The 17,991-nt window shown below is 34.4% G+C and overlaps 1 protein-coding gene across 1 annotated transcript in view; it reads right to left on the reverse strand.

Annotated features, from left to right (window-relative positions):
- LOC106647552 (uncharacterized) overlaps nt 1–17,991 on the reverse strand; it is a 45,770-nt gene that overhangs the window by 9,412 nt on the left and 18,367 nt on the right. The window contains exon 6 of the mRNA XM_014364002.2: nt 5,945–6,166. Within this exon, the coding sequence (XP_014219488.2) occupies nt 5,945–6,166 (222 nt within the window). The remainder of the gene's footprint in view (nt 1–5,944; nt 6,167–17,991) is intronic.

Below are 17,991 nucleotides of genomic sequence, written 5' to 3' on the forward strand. Positions count from 1 at the left end.
TGGCTCAGTGGTAAGCGTGATTGTTACCGATGCAATGCTGTTCTAGGGGTCGTGGGTTCGATTCCCGGTGGAAATGCAGATTTTTTCAAAAACTGTGTTTTCGTCGGGAAAAGTTCCTATGTAATTCCGGCTGTTTCGGGGCGGATTTTGCCGTGGAATTTTTCTTCAAAGTAATTCCAGGGTTTTTTCCTTGCCCCACAGGTTTTCGGGCCTGGGTGAATGCGAAACAGTGTTAGGGCTATATAGGTAAGGGTTAGCAGATCCTAAGCGCCAAGCAGGAACACACCCCCACACATAGGTAGCTAGTAGGTGGCCCTGATGACTATAGGTTAGTAGGCTGTCGCGGTAACCCGGAAAAAAAAATAAAAAATAAGTTATAAGTATACAACTTTGAGATGGTGAAATCAACTGTCAACTATTTAAATATTGTTTAATATTAATAATTTAAAGAGTACATGCGCTATTTCTAAAACTTTGTACATTTGTAACTGTTTCAGAGAGTAGTTTTAAGCGCAATAATATTACATTCTAGGCATAACATTACTTTCTAGTATAACTACATACTGAGTAGGAATAGCATTTACATATTATTACTAAAAAAACCCTGATTTGTTGTTTAAAGTTGGCATGCCTAACATACAAACTAAGTTTGAGAAAAAATTCAATTATTCAAAGCTTTACACGTTTAAACTACTGAAAATGTGATAAAACCAACGTTATACATAAATGTAAATGTAAAAATTACACTACAAGCATACATTTGATTGGAATAAAACAAACATGATGACTTGAGGGTCAGTGCCTAATCACACGATCAGTTAGAGCTGATTTTGGGAGTACGAATGAAAACTCCAAAAAATCAGGTGTTAGTTTGAGCAACGTTTCGTTGGTCTTAACGCCAACCTCATCAGGCTCAGTCTATATCGTTAAGACGGTCGTTACAGAAACTAACACCTGATTTTTTGGAGTTTTCATTCGTACTCCCAAAATTAGCTCTTACTGATCGTGTGCTTAGGCACTGACCCTCAAGTCATCATGGAAACAACTGAGAGCAGAACGACATGTTCAACAAACGACATAATGAAACAAATGAACGACACAAAAAAACAAAAAACATTTTAGATAATAAGTTCAATTTGTGAGAAGACTTGTATTTAAGATGATAAACATAAAAATAAGTCAAAAATTCCCTCAATCAGTCATATTTCCCGTTAAGGAGGAATTTGAAAGTCCTATAGTTTAGTTCACTGACATGTATTTTTTTTTTAGTTTCTTTATCTTCGACCATTAATTCTCCCCCTACTTCTGTAGCTACCACTTATTGGGTGCTCTTCGACGCGTGAGCAAGCATCCTCACAGATAGAAATAAGTTTAATTTTGGCAATCTATTCACTCACATTTAAATATTAAGGTAGTGTAATTGATATTAGTACTATCTATTATTTTTTGTTTTGGTAAAGTGGTAACAAGAATCGTAAACATTACTATAATTAGTCCGAGGAGACTGGCATAAATTGCTAACCAAACATTGCTAATACAAAACATTTATTTATCAACTAAACTTTAAAATGTGTATCTATTTTCTTTAACGAATCACTGATCACCTTGGTCTTGGATAATTAAAAATCATGGACGGTGGTAATACTTGAATACTAAATAAAAATTGTTTAAAATAAATTCAAAAATATTTTCGGAATGATTGAACCCTAAACTTCCAGAACAGTATTATACAGTATCCAATAACCACATACAATTAGCTAACACAACTTTTGCAAAAATATTAACTCATGTTATTCATAGATTGGTATGATGGAGATCAATAGAATAACATTAAAATGTCAATGTATTTAACTGTAAATTAATTCGGTTTATAATTTTTTATAGTTTGAAAAAAAAGTTAATTGGATTTCCGAATACGTGGATACTCTATATGATTGCAAAGGCTCTTATGTAGCAAGTTTGGCTGATTTAAGAGCTAAAATTGTAATATCCGTGGACTTTGGAAATAACGTAGTAACATTGAGACACTTGCATGTGAACATGGATGAATCGTAAGAAATACTTAGTTATACCAGTAACCTAGAGATATTTATCCGTCTAAAATAAATTTTTTGTTTTATTACAACAGAAACTCGACATGGAAATTACTTTCCAGTACTGTCTGCTCGTACTTTATAGATCCAGAAATTAGACGTTACATGGATAAAGCGATAAAACATATTTTAATGGCCATGGAAACTGGAATTACAAAAAATATTGAACTCATTATTCAAAGTGCAAATTTATTTTTCACTAATGATAGTGGCAAACAGTTTAAATTTGTTAAAATTTATGATAAGAATCCTTCTGAAAGGGAATTTGACCTCGTTGAAGCATGAAGTAGATTAAACTGTAGACTAATATAAATTATTTTATTTTGAGTTTTTTAAACTTATATATCTGTCAAAATAAAAATTGTGAATATTGTACAACAAAGAATTTGTTTGATTTTCTCCAAATCTCATTCTCTTTTTACGTGTAGATTGTTATGTTCGGCATAAAACAGAGAATTCTTTTCCTGTTTCCAGAGAGGTTATGTTACACTTTTCTTCCTTAAATCACGAAAAAAACGTGGTATTTACGGCGGGGGGAAAGAAAAAAATCATGTCGAGAAGAAAGTACATCATCACCCCGCGGGCCTTAAATACTTTTCTGCCCAAAGTGATTTATTGGGTGCAAAGTGCTCCCACGGGAGCAAAATTGTACTTTACACCCTCGACAAGAAAAACAATATACACACAATTTGAGCACAAATATGTACAACTACAAATTTTGGGCGTTCATGTTTGGACTTTGTGCCCTAGTTATGTATAATTTCGGCCCCTCAAGCCCAAACTATTTTTTAACCCTAGGAACCAAATGACTATCTAGACGTAATATGTGCGTCCAAAGATAAAAAAATGCCTAAAGAAAGAATAGATTGAAATACCACATGTCACGTGATGGAAGTATCCAATTATTTTTCAGTGATCTTTGAGTTTAAGGAAATATATACTTCGAGTGCATATTGTATGAATATTCTTTTTGCAAGGTCTGTTTTTTTGGTTTTTTCTAAAATTTTAGTAAACGATTCCTCCATTTTAATTTCATACCCAGTACTTTTTTTCATACAGAGAACCACGCGAATAATGTCAACCCACTGGGAAATCAGAACATCCGATAAAAAAATATCTTGTTTTCAAATGCACATGCGAGCGTAGGGCCGATTCAAATCAGCGAAGCAAAACCTGAAAAAAAAAAAAAAAAAAAAAAAAAAACGTATCTACTCTCCGAGAATTCCTTGCCCTGTTTCAATCAATCGCACATACAGATGGATTACACCTATATGTATCGTTACGTCGCGTCGCTCATACGTTTCCGCTAGTAGTGCAGGTACCGATTTGGTCAGACATATCTCGACGCGCCTGTGATCTGGCAACCGTCATGGCTTACGTGTATGTTACGTCTATGTTATAAGTAAATTGATCGACGTAAACATAACTGTGAACTGAAGTGAAAATACATGTTACTAAAAAAAACTGATTTAGTTAGTAGGGTATTGTGGAGCAATCGGAGCGGTGGGGTAAACGGGGCTTTTCTTAATATCTTTATGACAATTTGTCCGACTGTAAAAAAAAATTTTTTTTTGAAAAGTCCCGACCCTAACACATTTTTTTTTACACGTGAATACAGCAATAAACAAATTATATGTTTTGAATAAAAACAAGTTAAAGTGTAATGTCACCTTGTAGTCGAAAAAAATCATCATTTTACATCAATTTTATCACATGAAAAATATTTGAAAAATCTAAAAACTTCAATTTTGATATGTGAAATAAAAGATTTAATACATTAGCTTACTGTCCATAAGAAATTTTAATAAAAATTTTAACAAAGTTATTCAGAATTGATGATTTTAAAAAAGGGGCAATCGGAGCGGTTTTCATGGGGCAATCAGAGCGGTTTCGTAACGTTTGTTTTATCTGCTCTAACCTCAACAAAAGAAATTTAGCCGTGATAAAACACAACTTGTTTCTTACTTATAAAAATTGCATCTGTATTATTTATTCACTAAACTATGTATCATTCATTAATTGAAAAAGTAATGAGATTTTTTATATCTAATCAGGTATTAAAAAAAAAAAAAAATCAGCTATAATTCCGCTCCTATTACCCCACTTTCCCAACCTGGCAGTCTCTTCGGTTTTAAATTAGAAAAAAAAACGTAAGTTTTAGTTTTAGTATCATATACAAAATGTCTTTTAAGTAATAGTGTTTAAAAGATGAGGCTGTAACAAAGCGCTCCGATTGCCCCACCTTACTCTACATCTTCAATGTTTAACCAGGGTTACTTTTAATCTTCAACTGTTATTTTAGTATCATTTTAATGCCTTAATTGAACACAATTTTTCTTCTCTGTTGGCACTACTATTAGAGCTCCATCGTAACATTTTAATCATGCTGTTTTTTCATTTTGAAATAACACGCTAAAGTAAACACGAACATCAAGTCAACGCGACAAATTTAGCGTACGTAAGTTCAAACAAACCAACTCAACTACGCGCTTAGTATTTACTTAGATCTCTAAACTGGAAATAAAAGCTACCACCCTCTCGCAGTTCCGAGTACCGGGAGAAATTCGCCGACAAACAACCCGAAATCCAATCGCAATCTCGACATAACCTAGAAAATTTCAATTCTTTCCCGTCTGAATTATTTCTTACGACCAGACTGGAAACTTGATTATTTAATAATACAGTAGAGCCCGATAATTGAACCACGCGCATGAATGCATACGTATATCGGCTGGCTTTTGCAAGTCAAAACAGGTAATGACTCGCCCTCTCCGCTGCAAAAGCCAAAGCAATCAGACGCCCAGCAGGAGTTTGAATCTCAAGCCTGGCAATTATAATACGGTATGGCTGGAGGTCGATAACAACAACAACAGTAGCTGCAGCGTACGTTCGTACGCGTACAAGTGCTGAATTTCACGGTCGATGTTGGAGAGGAAGAGACGGAGTACCAGCAAGGGGAGATCGTAATAGCTTGCGGTGGTCTTTTTACCTATAGTTTCGATCTCCAGTTTTCGTAAGTGCGAATTTATTTTACGGATTTTAAGTGGTAGAGGCGTTATAATGTATGGTATTAGTGGCCAATGACTTATTTCCTGCACATAATATTTAATATAGGAGCATCCGTCCATTTGGGGCTTGTTTTCAAATTAAAATGTATTACTTTAATGACTTTTATGGATTCCACCACATATTTTATAACCTATAAATCTCCGAACTGTCATTATTGACTGATATAACTACTATAAAATTCTGATAATTGAAATCGACTGAAGGTATTTGACGTAGCTCTAACCTTAAAATTTATAAAAGTGACTAAATTATTTTTGTTTACCAATCAACATCTAATTTTTCAAATATCTATACAAATTTTTTAATACAAAAATAATTCTTGTACTCTAAAATAAACTATATGATGATTTATTCAGAAATCTAATTTTTTTTTCTTTGTTTTAAAACAGTTCAATTAGGTTTGATCGTAGCAAATAAAGTATTTACACTAAGTAAAGTTTACTGTATATTAATATCTTGAACTTAGTATATGCTTTCTGATAATAAACTGTTATATAAACTCAGGGTTGTTCTCCCTGGCACCATACGTACCAAGTTTATTAACTCGCCAGTCACATTTTCGTGGTTCTTATAGTAAAATAGAATTACCATCCTGTGTTTAAATGAATAAAGTATATGCAGACTTTGGGACAAATTCTAATAAACGTTTCTTTTTTTTTTTTTTTTTTGGAGTGCAACTTACCAGATGCATATTTTATACTCCTTCAACACCCACAATCGATAACCTAAATATGGTCACAGTACGCGCATGACTACATATACGTAATCCGTGTTATACTCACCAAGAGCGAACCAACCGATGAGAAACAGCGACAGCAGAGTGGACGCGATCATCTTGCAGGACACGCGCTCGTCGTTGTTGGGCATACTAACGACGACCGGCCGGCGAGAGCGTATCCTCGAGATCACCAGCCAAAACATCCGCACGCTGCCCAGGCTGCCACCCACCACCATGTACAGAGGTATGTTGGGCTCGCGAGGACAATCACGGACCGACTGCACACCTGCAATCAAAATTGGGCGTGGTGGTTATGTAAGCTGAGAATACTCTACATCATTCGGAATTCACATAACCTAAAAATCAATGGGTACAAATTTTTTTTTTAGTGAACGTATAATACACAGACAATAGGTTTCTCTGTCTTATCGTATAATATGTGTTGGATGTTAATTTTTGTCATATAAGCAAGAAATAGTGGGTATGTAAAATATTGTAGAAATTAATTCGAGGCAGTGTTCAAACAGTAGAAGAGCAAAGCGTAACAATTCCCTCTTGACGATTGCAACGCAAAAGCGGCTTTTCGTCAAGGAGGTAGGACTGGCATTCGCGAGGCAACGGGAAAGTTTCGAGTTCAACGTTGTTTTGTTCTCTCTTCGCAAAATCTGCCCATTTGGATCGCGAAGAGAGAAAGAGCAGCGGGAAAAGTTTTAACTAGCCCAAGAGAGGTTTCAGACTCAGCGGCTTTGTCGTGCAGAAGTTGTACACGTGTCAAAACGGAGGAATACGAATTTGATTATCTTTTTTTTTTTTTCGGGAATGAGAGGCAAGAAGAAGAATACTCTTGTATGATTTATCGAGCGAACCTGTTACCCCAAGTTATTGCTCTGATCATGATGAAAAGCTCACATTTCGTCGGAAACTTTTCAGCCAAGGTATTGTCGTCAATGTCAGTCGGATGTTCCCTACTTTCAAGCATCTATTTTTGTATCAAAATTTCATCACCTCAGACAATTTTTAGCCTATATAAAAGGAATTTCATTCTTATTTTTTTAAGAAATAATGTAAATGTTACTTAGATACTAGATACCTACGAATACGTAACGTATTACTGATCGATCAAATATATATTTTTGTGTGAAATTTTTGAGAATTTTGACTTGTATGACAAGAAAAATGACGTCACTGAAACACTTTTACTATTGGTGACGAAAATATACGGTAATGTGGACTTACTTATGTAAAAACATCTCCGTCACGCTGACGTCAGAAGTTCATGGATAGTACATTTTTGTCAATAAGACGCCATTTTTCTTTCAGCTATAATACGCCATCTTTGCTGTGTTTGCGTTACCGTTGGGACCTCATATAGTCCGGTAGCTGAAGCATCAAAAAATACCCAATAAGGAAAAAATCGGAGATAGAGTCCAAACTTTGCAGATCGCTTCGTATTATGGTCTGTAAACATGGAAAAATAGTTTTGTCCAACCAAACCACGGGCTTCAATTGTTATTAAACAATTAGTAAAAATTTACCATTTTTTTTCTTAGTTTTTCTCATATAACTTTTTTTGTGGCTGTCGGATTGCAAAAATAGCTACAGATATTTTGTTCGTTATTTAATTATCTACCGATCTGTGTAAGTTAGATCATTGGAAGACTTTTTTTCGCGAAGTTATATTGCAAAAAAGTGCAAAAATCGTCGTTATAAATTGTCATTTTGAAACATCCATAACTTTTATAATGTTTGATGAAAATGCTTCAAAATTTGGTATTCGATAGCTCTTATAGATATCTTAAGCCATGCTCAAGGCTTTTCTTGTATTATGAAAAATAACGTAAATAAACTATAATTAATTAAAAAATTCATTTGATTGTCCTGATCGTTAAAATTGAGCTAGACTGAAACTTTAAAATGGATTTTATTCAGAATACAAAGGACTTCAATATTGTAAAGAAAAAATTTTTTTTTTCAATTTTTACCCCAATTTATTACAAAATCTAATTTTGCAACATTAACAAATTAACATTACTCGATCATTTTTTATTGTGGAGAAGTAGAACTAGTTCCATCTAATAGTGTATATTTTTACACAAGTTTACAAAAAAAAATTTTTACGATACGATGTTTTTAACTATAGTTATGAACAATTTAGTGTTTTTTGCAATTGTTTAATTTCAATCGGTTTTTTCGATTTGAAAAAAATATTATAGTATCTACATAGCATCTGTTGTTGTAATATATGACTTACAGATTTTTTAACAAATAATTGACAGTTAGAAAAAATTACTTATTTATAGAGTTTTACGTGCGATAACGGCCTGTGTACGGCGGATTGCATCTGGTTACTTGTAGGAAACACTACAAAGTATTTATTGTTATATTATGGTCCTTATAAGCTTGCACATTGGTAAAACTCTAGTTTATATTAATATCTTTTTCCATAAATACTTTGTAGTGTTTCCTACAAGTAACCAGACCAATCTTTTGTCGACTACTCCATCAGTTGTACAAAGTTTTGCTAAAACAATTGACAAATAAAGGCCGTTAGATTCAATATTCTTGCAAAAAGTTTGAAATATTGGTGAATACAAGATATTCGAAGATAGACGCATTGGGCTGTTTGCATCGTATGTGCATTTATCAGTATAGCCATGAAGAAAGTTGTCGATGAACGCATAGAAAGTCGAGAAGCGAATTCGGACTAACAGTTGACGTAATTTTTCGCATGAAGTTTGTACGCCACCTCATAGCGAAAGCGCACGTGGAGGTCTAAAAGAAAGGCCCCGGGGCCAAATTCATTAAGCGCTTATCAGGTAGCTGACCAATCCCAAGACCGACTTGGCTATTAACGACCAACTAAATGAACGATGATAAATATCCATTTTCACTTCGTTACATTTGTACGTTGAAAATCATTGCAAAGGCATCAGTCGTAGCTTATGTTCTCCACAATAAGTTAGTGTCAAAGAATAGTTATCTGTTCCACGAGTATCACCTCGAATATTCACTTTTTGAAAATCATCGCAAAGGCATCAGTCAAAGAATACCAAAACAAACAAGTTGACCAAGGACTGGTTGTGCAGTGCGATTTCAATACAAGAAAGAAAATGGCATCATTCAACTTGGACACCGATTGCACGTCCGGCGTGATCGGTCAGAAACTGAACCACTACCGGTGGACGGTATTCCTGAGCGACATCAGCCAAAACGGGAGAGTAGTGTCGCCAGTGTTCAAGGACCCTTGTCTGGGCTACAAGTGGCAGCTCCAACTGACCACCCAATCGTTCCCATTTGCACAGTCTTCCGAAAAAACGGAATACGACCAGATATTGCATTGTAATTTGAAAAACGAGGAAAAAATCGAGGGCGACGTGGAAGTGCGGTTCCTCAACAACACGGGCACGCGGAGCTTCCAATTCTCACGAACCGAATGGTCGAGCGAGTCCACGATGCTGGAGTGCGATTGCTTCGACACGAGGGCCGGGCCACAGGTGTTCATGGTGGAGTTTTGGTTCCACAAGGTCGACGTTTATCTGATGATGGATGTCGAGGAGGACGACGATTCGGGAAGCGACTGGGAGGAGTTGGACGAACACCCGAAGAAGTACGCTCTGTTGCGGCAAAAAGCCAAGGCGTTCGACGACTACAAGATGCTCCTGGACAACGAGCAGTTCAGCGACGTGGTTGTCGTGGCTGGTGGTAAAATGATGTACGCCCACCGGTGCGTCCTGGCGGTGAAGAGTCCGGTGTTCGCCAGCATGTTCCGCACTTTGATGGTGGAGCAGAAGACGAGCACCATCCACGTCGATGACATTGAGTACAAAACTCTGCGGGAAATGCTGCGGTTCATGTACACCGGGGAGGTCAAGGGTTTGGGTGACGTGGCCGTTGACCTTTTGTACGCGGCGGACAAGTACCAGATCGAGCAGCTGAAAAAGATGTGTGTGGACAAACTCGTGAAAAAAGTGAGCGCCGACAACGTTGTCGAGTACATGGTCCTCGCGGATAGACACGACGTCGACAGGTTGAGGCACAGGGCTCTTCGGTTTATCGCGACTAATGCGAAGAATATCATCAATAAGCCGGATTTTGTAGATTTAATGTCGACCCAGCATCCGATTTTTTTTGATATTTTCAAGGCAGTGGTCTCCCAATGTTGTTGACCACGTTGCCAAAAATGGACATTTTATGTTTTACCCGTTGTGCGTGACTTGTATAGTATGTAAATATAAGAGAACTAAATCGGTACAGATCGATGTACTTAATATATGTATATATTTTTTTTTGTAAAACAGAATATGTGATTTTCTATGTCATATAATTGAATTGTATTGTAAGACTCTTTGAAAAGTATGTCGTTACATGTAAGATTTGGTGCAATTTGTTTTTTGCTCCAAAATGATGTACATCTTTAGTAACACAAGTAGTCTTTGCAAAATTTTAAAACCAATTAAGTTCTACAATCGATACAGTTTGTCATGAATACGTATCCTGTAACAGTCTAATATTTATACATGTATATATTTTTTTTAAATAAATTTTACACCACTTTACTTATGATTTTGGTTTTTGTTTCACATCTGATAAAAATTTCATGCTGTGCTATTTAATTTTTCGTATAATTTGGTACAGTGACTGTTGTACTGATAACAAAAATATATATGCTTTAATATACAAACGTACAATCAATCCATTTGTCATCCAAGAAAACAAGTGTGGTTATAAAACACACATAAGTTTTAAATTAATCGCTACAAGTTGGGTTTTTTTGAGTTAAGGCAAAATATGTTACACCAAAGTATAAAAATATTACTTGAAATTAACAGAATCAACAATAACTTTGATACAACCTCGTAGGTAACAATATAAATATATTTTCTTAGGCGCAAAAACTTTTATTTTTACTTGGATTAACAAATTTCACGTTTTTTCTTAAAATATGTCTAAATCACGTGGTGAGGCCTATTTATTATTTTATATTTTAGCCGTGTTTCAAGAAACAGTTATCACATCAAGTAGTACCTATTTATGAAAGTATACATTTTTCAAAAATACCATTGTGCTGCGCACTTTTGAGTGATCGACCTCCTACATATTTACACTTTTGGAGGTAGATTTTCGGGAAAAAGATAAATTGTTGACTTGCCGCAAACAGTACAATCAAAGTTATCTTTTTGTTTTATATCTACAAAATTAGTTGCGGCTGGTTTATAATTAATAAAATGGCTCTTCTGTAAGTATTAGTAACAATTTATTTGATCAGCACCATCTAGCGTTGCGGATTTTTGAACTAAAAAGTAGCCCTAAAATTCTCAACGAGAGTTTTAGGCATTTTTGGCCCTAAAGCCAAACAATAAGTTATAAACCAGCCGCAATAATTTTCATAGATGTAAAATAAAAAGATGATTTCGTTTGCACTATTGGCGGCAAGTTTACCATTCATCTTTTACCCGAAAGTACAAATATATAAAAGATCAACATTTAGGTAGAAGATGTATTGAAAACTTGCCGCAAACATCATTAACAACGTTAAATTTTTATTTTATATCGACGATAGAAGTGGCGGCTGGTTTATAACTTATCTTTTACCTGAATATCGACCTCTTATATATTTATACTTTCGGGTAAAAGATAAATTGTAAACTTGCCGCCAACAGCATATACAATGTAAACTTTTTATTTTGTATTCACATAATTACTGCCGTACAAGCAGAAAATGTCTAACGCTGGTATGCTGCAGAAAAACTGATATATTTGTTTGTATAGGAAGTAATATACTTAAAGATCAAAAGAACTAGATTATTGTTTTAGAATAACTTCATCAAGCCTCGTGAGTAAATAACAAAAATTTTGACTAAGTGGTGTTTTTAATTGTCGAGCCAAATTTGCGTATCATTTCGTAATTAACAAAATAATAGTCTTGTTATACACAATTTTTTGGTTTAATTATTTTTGGGATTGAATTTTTCGGAATATTATAATGACAAATCCTTATTTCAAGACCAAAAATTAAAAAATTGAGAATTCCATGCGAGTAGTTACAATATTTTGTCATTTCAGTAATTAATAATAGTAATCATATTAAGTTTTATTATTATTATTATTATTATTATTATTGTAATAATAATAATTTTATTGTTATAATTATCATTATTATTATTACTATAGATCATATAGTATTGCTGTACTATAATAGCAACTTTATGAATAACAAAAATAGTTATGGTTAACATCTATGAGGCTCTTTTACCGTCAAGCTTGAATCAGATGGCGCCAGGGTACGTCGCGGCTGTCATGGCCGTCTCACTCACACAACATTACTTTTCAGTATTGTATGTACATAGGAAATTAAAGTGTAGTGGTAAAGCGCAATATTTGAAATGAATAAGGAAGACAAGAAAGAATATTATGGGAGCTTAAAAGTTTCAGAATTGAAGAAGCTTTTAAAAGGGAAAGGAGCAAGAGTCAGTGGAAGAAAAGCAGAACTCGTGGACAGGTAAGTGTACATTTTAGTTTATATTTACAAGGCTATTTATGTATTTGTTTACTAATGATTGGTCTCCCAATTGCTTCGAGCCACTTTTTTTTATCACACTATCAGAAGGAAATTTAAATTGCACTTTCTTATCGCAGGATATTACACTGCACTTCATTTTTCCTACTATCTTTAAACGTAAATGCAAACAAAAATTGTCTGCAAACAACAGCAATCATTTACAAAGGTTATGTCTTATGCTTTGCTCATCACACAGATAGGCTCACGGACACAATACACTACTACTGTAAATTTGACGGTGTGTAAGTGCAACGGCCATGACAGCCGCGACGTGCCCTGGCGCCATCTGATTCAAGCTTGACGGTAAAAGAGCCTCATTGAAATCGAATATTAGATTATGTATTAGTAATTATACAAATATATTTATAAATTATACATTACTGCTCTCTAATGCAATTTTCACTGGCTTCCCTATGATTATACATTTTTTTTTTTTTTCAAGTGTCTATAAATTGTAATTCAAATTCTCGCGCTTTAGAACGGGAGCGGTTTGGACTTGGGAACTGGAATCGGAGATGCAAGGTGCTACTAACTTAAACCTTGCATTCTCGGAAAAAATATTTTGTCTCCGAGCGCTGGACAGAATTCAAATGTAAATGATAAGCGTTGTCACGATACATCGAATTTTTTCGAACAAAAATTTTTGTTTGAAATACGACGATTGTCACTTGTTTTTATTTCTGGGTGCAAAGCTGATTTTGTTGGCTTCCCATCGTTTTAAAAACTTTTACAAAAAGTTGTGAGAAAAAATTGATAAAAACGTTGTAGTAAAAATAAAAAAACAGCTGTTATCGTCGCAAAAAATAAAATCACTCAGGTACCTTACTAAAGTATCGTTATCTGAATGGTAACAACGGTTTTAACACACCACGTACGCACAAATTAATGTGTGAAAAATCCTGTAAAGTAATTTTTAAAAAATAAGAAATAATCAACACCTTCAACATTTCTAAAATATTTGCACGACATTCGTGTGACTTTTTGAAAAACATTTTTTTTATTTGGCTCTCAACGATTTTGAAACGTTTCAAAAATATTGTGAGCAACGCTTTAAAGGTGTTTCTTTCATGACTCCAGAGTCAAAGATGCGACTATCAAGTTGATATTTATCAACACTGCTTAAATTTCAAACAACTATTTGTAAATATCGTTGATTGAGTTAAATTAAGTACTAATTCGAAATTTCAGATCATGATATCCGATATAAAAGTTCGTAGGAATGATTACATAAAATTTATGATTAACCTCAAAATACCAGCAGTTGATGTTTACCTATGCTTTTAACGTAGGAAACAAAAATGGATGCCTGTGTTTGTTTTAATATCTTTTGATTAAGTCCGTGAATATAATATACTTTGAGATGGCAGTATGTTTAGTATTGCAGAAGCTTTATTGTGTCAGTTTTTTACGTAATTGTGTTCAATTAATAAATAACTAGACTACAACTTTCAGTAAAGGAATGCTTAGCTGTCATTAAAGCACATGTTTAAAATTTATTTTCCATTCATCATTTTCTTGCGTTTATAATCGTCAGCCTACGTATTTTAAAATTTTGACGAGTAGCGTATTGTAACTTAATAAATGATTTCTCAATATTTCATATCATTCTGTTCATAATCATTTCATGAAAGAACCACCTTAAATATTTTTTTAAACTTACACGGCAGTTGTTTGACTTATTCAAAAATGTTTTGAATCGTCTTCAAAACGTATACTAAAACCCTGTATTTTTTATATCCCATTGCGTGATTGCTTCCATCCCGAAAATAAAACAGAGAAAAAATAAGTACACGGTTAAATTTCAGTCGCTGCAAAACGTTTCATATTGCTCGCGTGCTCATCCAAATCACCAGACGTGAATCGACAATGGATTTCCATTAAATGTGACCACCCGATAAATCACATTATACCTAATATATATACACATGCATTGTTTCATACAAACACGAGTGCACATACAAATAGAAATGTATATACAATAATACACAGGCAAACAACATTTATCGCGAATCATCGTCATCATCATTTGACGATATACTCCAAACAGAAGCAAAGCTGACAATCGGCACCGAAACATAATTTACCGGGCCATTGGTGGTAGTATGCGCGAGATGTGTACATACCGTATATGGGGCGTATATATATATACAATTATTATGAACGCAGTAGTCGACTCGAATCTGTTGGGCCGATAACCTATTAAGGCACACCTCGATGCTCAAATTGGATCTTTCGAACGTGTAAATACATATGTATGTGCACGTACAAATATATGTGTGTGTACATTGGCAGTACAAACAAGCTGAATCGGTCGTTCTTGACGTTCAAAATTGCAATCTGTTGTTGTGCTCGAATTCGTCGAGTCACGATTGATGTTGTTGATCATTTGAAATTTAATTAATTACTAACTATTCACTGATTAATACTGTGGACTGTACACTAGAAAACTTTTTTACTACATTCAAAATGAGAAAAAAAAGAAATTTGAATCCGTTTACTTTTAAATAAAGTACAGTGTAATAAAATGAAGAGCTCTTGTAAGCTTGCATAAGTGTAATAAATACTGTACAAAAATGACACACTTGTCGAATAAAGGACTAAGTAAATGTCAGGATTTTGCGAAAAAATTATCAACTAAACATTAATGGAGCAGTAAAATTGGGAGATCTCCTCTTTACTGGTGAGATGCGTTTACAGATTCCGCCACCAAAACCTCCACAGATAATACCTATTGGCTCAGTGACATTTAATGAAGAAGATCGACAAAATATCGAGTTGTAAGCGTGACATTAAGTCCTTAAGTGGTCACGATTGACAACACGTTTTCGTATTGGAAGTAAAAGAGGACACGTATAACTTCATCAAAGTAACTAAATGTGTACAAATATAATTTTGAGTGGATTTTTTGATGCGATAAACAGGACAGAAAAATTAATTCGAAGGAAAAAAGGGGGTTTTATTTAAAATATCATACAAAATACAGTTGTAGAGGAAAATTGCACCCAAGAAATGGAGGTTTGTAAGAAAAAAGTGAGTTTTAAAAGGGCCCGTTATACATGGAGGATAACCGTTATAACGGACGAATCAGTAGATCTGAAAGAAACAAAACAGCGGAGAAAGAGGCGAATTTAAAAGCAATTGGAGAAGCAGAACCGAGAAGTATCAAGGACTAGGAACAAATAGAGCTCTGAAGAAAATTACGTGTTTCATTGGAGGGGTGGAAAGAGTACTTTAGGCAATACATATAGAAGGAGGCAACGAAAGAAAACCATATGGTATAAAGGAAAAAAAAACGAAGGAAGACACAGGGTCAGTGGAAACTGCAGAGCTGAGATGTTGCAGGTGGTAAGTAGTGACTTTGAAAAAAAAGACAGCTGAGATCAATGAAAACTGTAAAGAAAACTGATTAATCTAATAAAAAAAAAAAAGGATTTAAAAATATATACTAGAGGATTGAAAAATATCAATCGTAGTGTCTCTGTACAAGAACGTTTATGTAAATGTTATAAATGCAATACAATTACCGTCACAAAACCAATCGTGGAATACATTTATTACAATTCTGAATGTTATTTCGTCAAAATCACGTAACCTCAGTTTAAATAAAACCTTGAATAGTGTTTTTTTTTTTTTTACTTGATTCATCTAAGATTTATAGCTAGTATTTTTTTATTCAAGATGACTTTGACGTTTCATTTTGTATCATTTTCTTGTGATTTTTTCATAATTCGTGCTTAAGGAACCCTTACGTTTTTTTTTAAATCAACAGGTTATAGTAAATTATGTGGCGTTTCTCTCGTCTACATGGATGAACCAACCATTTCTTTATTGCAAATAAATCTGGTATTTATTATCAATATGATTTATAAATTTTGGAGACTTTTGTCATACAACAGTATCAAGTTTTCTATTTTTTATCATACTTTTTGAGAATCCTATCTTTATTTTATCACGTGATTCAGCACGACGGGCAATTGAATGCCTGGAAACGAGATGTCACCAAAATCTCATAAGTTGATTCCAACATTCCCGATAAAAAAAATTGATCGGATGACATTGCGATTGATTCAACCGAGCAGTTCTGCAAAATCATCCTCTACTTTATATTCACCCAGACACCGAAAAAAATATACATATACATCCTCTCCACAAACCCTACCCTTACGCACCTATAATGTTCTATTTTCTTACGATTTCTTTGACAAGCATTTGGGACACATTTTTCACCCTTCGGAGCGAAAAATCGAGTTTACGGCGCATTTGACTCGAGACTCGCTCAATTGAATTTTCATCAAAGCTATAAATTTTTCAAAAAAAAACTTCCACGAACCATGCAAGCGTTAAGTGGAATCTCGAGTAGCTAAAAGTCCCCTCCCACTCCGTCTCCGCGAAATCGAGAAAAGTTTATCGAGACAAAAAGTTCACCTCGACCGCGCGGGAATTAAGCACATCTTGCCAGCGAAAGTGGGTCAGCCGGCAGGGCGCGCGGGGCTGCTGGAAAAGCGTTTTTTTTTTTTTTTTTTTTCATCTCTCGAATAATATATTTTCATAAAGCTCGGGCGCGCGAATCTCGTGCCGCTTACCGGTGAAAGAATTAAGCGCGCGTTTTCTCTAAGCCCGGACTTTGGTCCCATTGAATACCGAGTGGAACGGTTGTTCGCGTCTGTGTGGGGGTGCATAAAACTTTCAAAGCAAACGTTTTTGCTGGAACTTTTTTTTTTCTTTTCATGCTAAACGCGTCTGTTATGGGATTCATCACTCGACTTCGGTATTTATGTGTTCGTATGACGCATACGACTCGAATAAATTTTTTTTTTTTGCTGTTGTAGTAGCAACGGCCGTAAATTCAAGATTTATTTTACCAGTTACGTTAGTCGTACTCCATCCTATCCAACTACTATTATCACACTATTACTGAAAGAAAAAAATAATAAAAATTACAGAGAAACTTATCATTCCGTACAGTAAATCGGGTGCAAGTTGGCAAAAAAGAGAAAAATTATTATTTTTAACTGTAGAAATTATTGTTGGAACAGTTAAAATAATAGTTCGAATAGTTAGAACAGTAAAAATTACTGTGCTGGAACAGTAAACCTCAAAAAGATAGGTTAATAAATTAAATATATTTTCGCATAGAAATTTTTACCATCCTAACCATAATTTTTTCTTTTCGAACCATAATTTTAAGTGTTAAAACAATAGTTTTTGCAATTACAAGTAATAACTTTTCCTTTTTCACCAGCTTGCATTCGATTTACTGCATAGAATGGTAATTTTTGCTGAAATTTCTCTACAATTTTTTTTTCTCAGTGATAAAATATCACTAGTGTTAAAATCAAATATAGTAGTTTAGTCGAGATAGTAACCTCGAGCTGATTACTTCTGTTCACTTCTGCTAAATAAGTTTAGTTTCGTTTTATCAAAGTAATGTACTTTGCACAGCATTAACTGTTTGGTCATTGAATTTTGTTTACTTTGTAGTATGTCTATTGATATCTTGCTGAAAAAAGACTGTATAACGTACTTAACCTATACGTTGTACTGTTATCACC

The sequence above is a fragment of the Copidosoma floridanum genome, unplaced genomic scaffold (genome assembly GCF_036245765.1).
Source record: "Copidosoma floridanum isolate Cflo_tuat_1 unplaced genomic scaffold, Cflo_Japanese_pri ptg000035l, whole genome shotgun sequence".
Classification (NCBI taxonomy): domain Eukaryota; kingdom Metazoa; phylum Arthropoda; class Insecta; order Hymenoptera; family Encyrtidae; genus Copidosoma; species Copidosoma floridanum.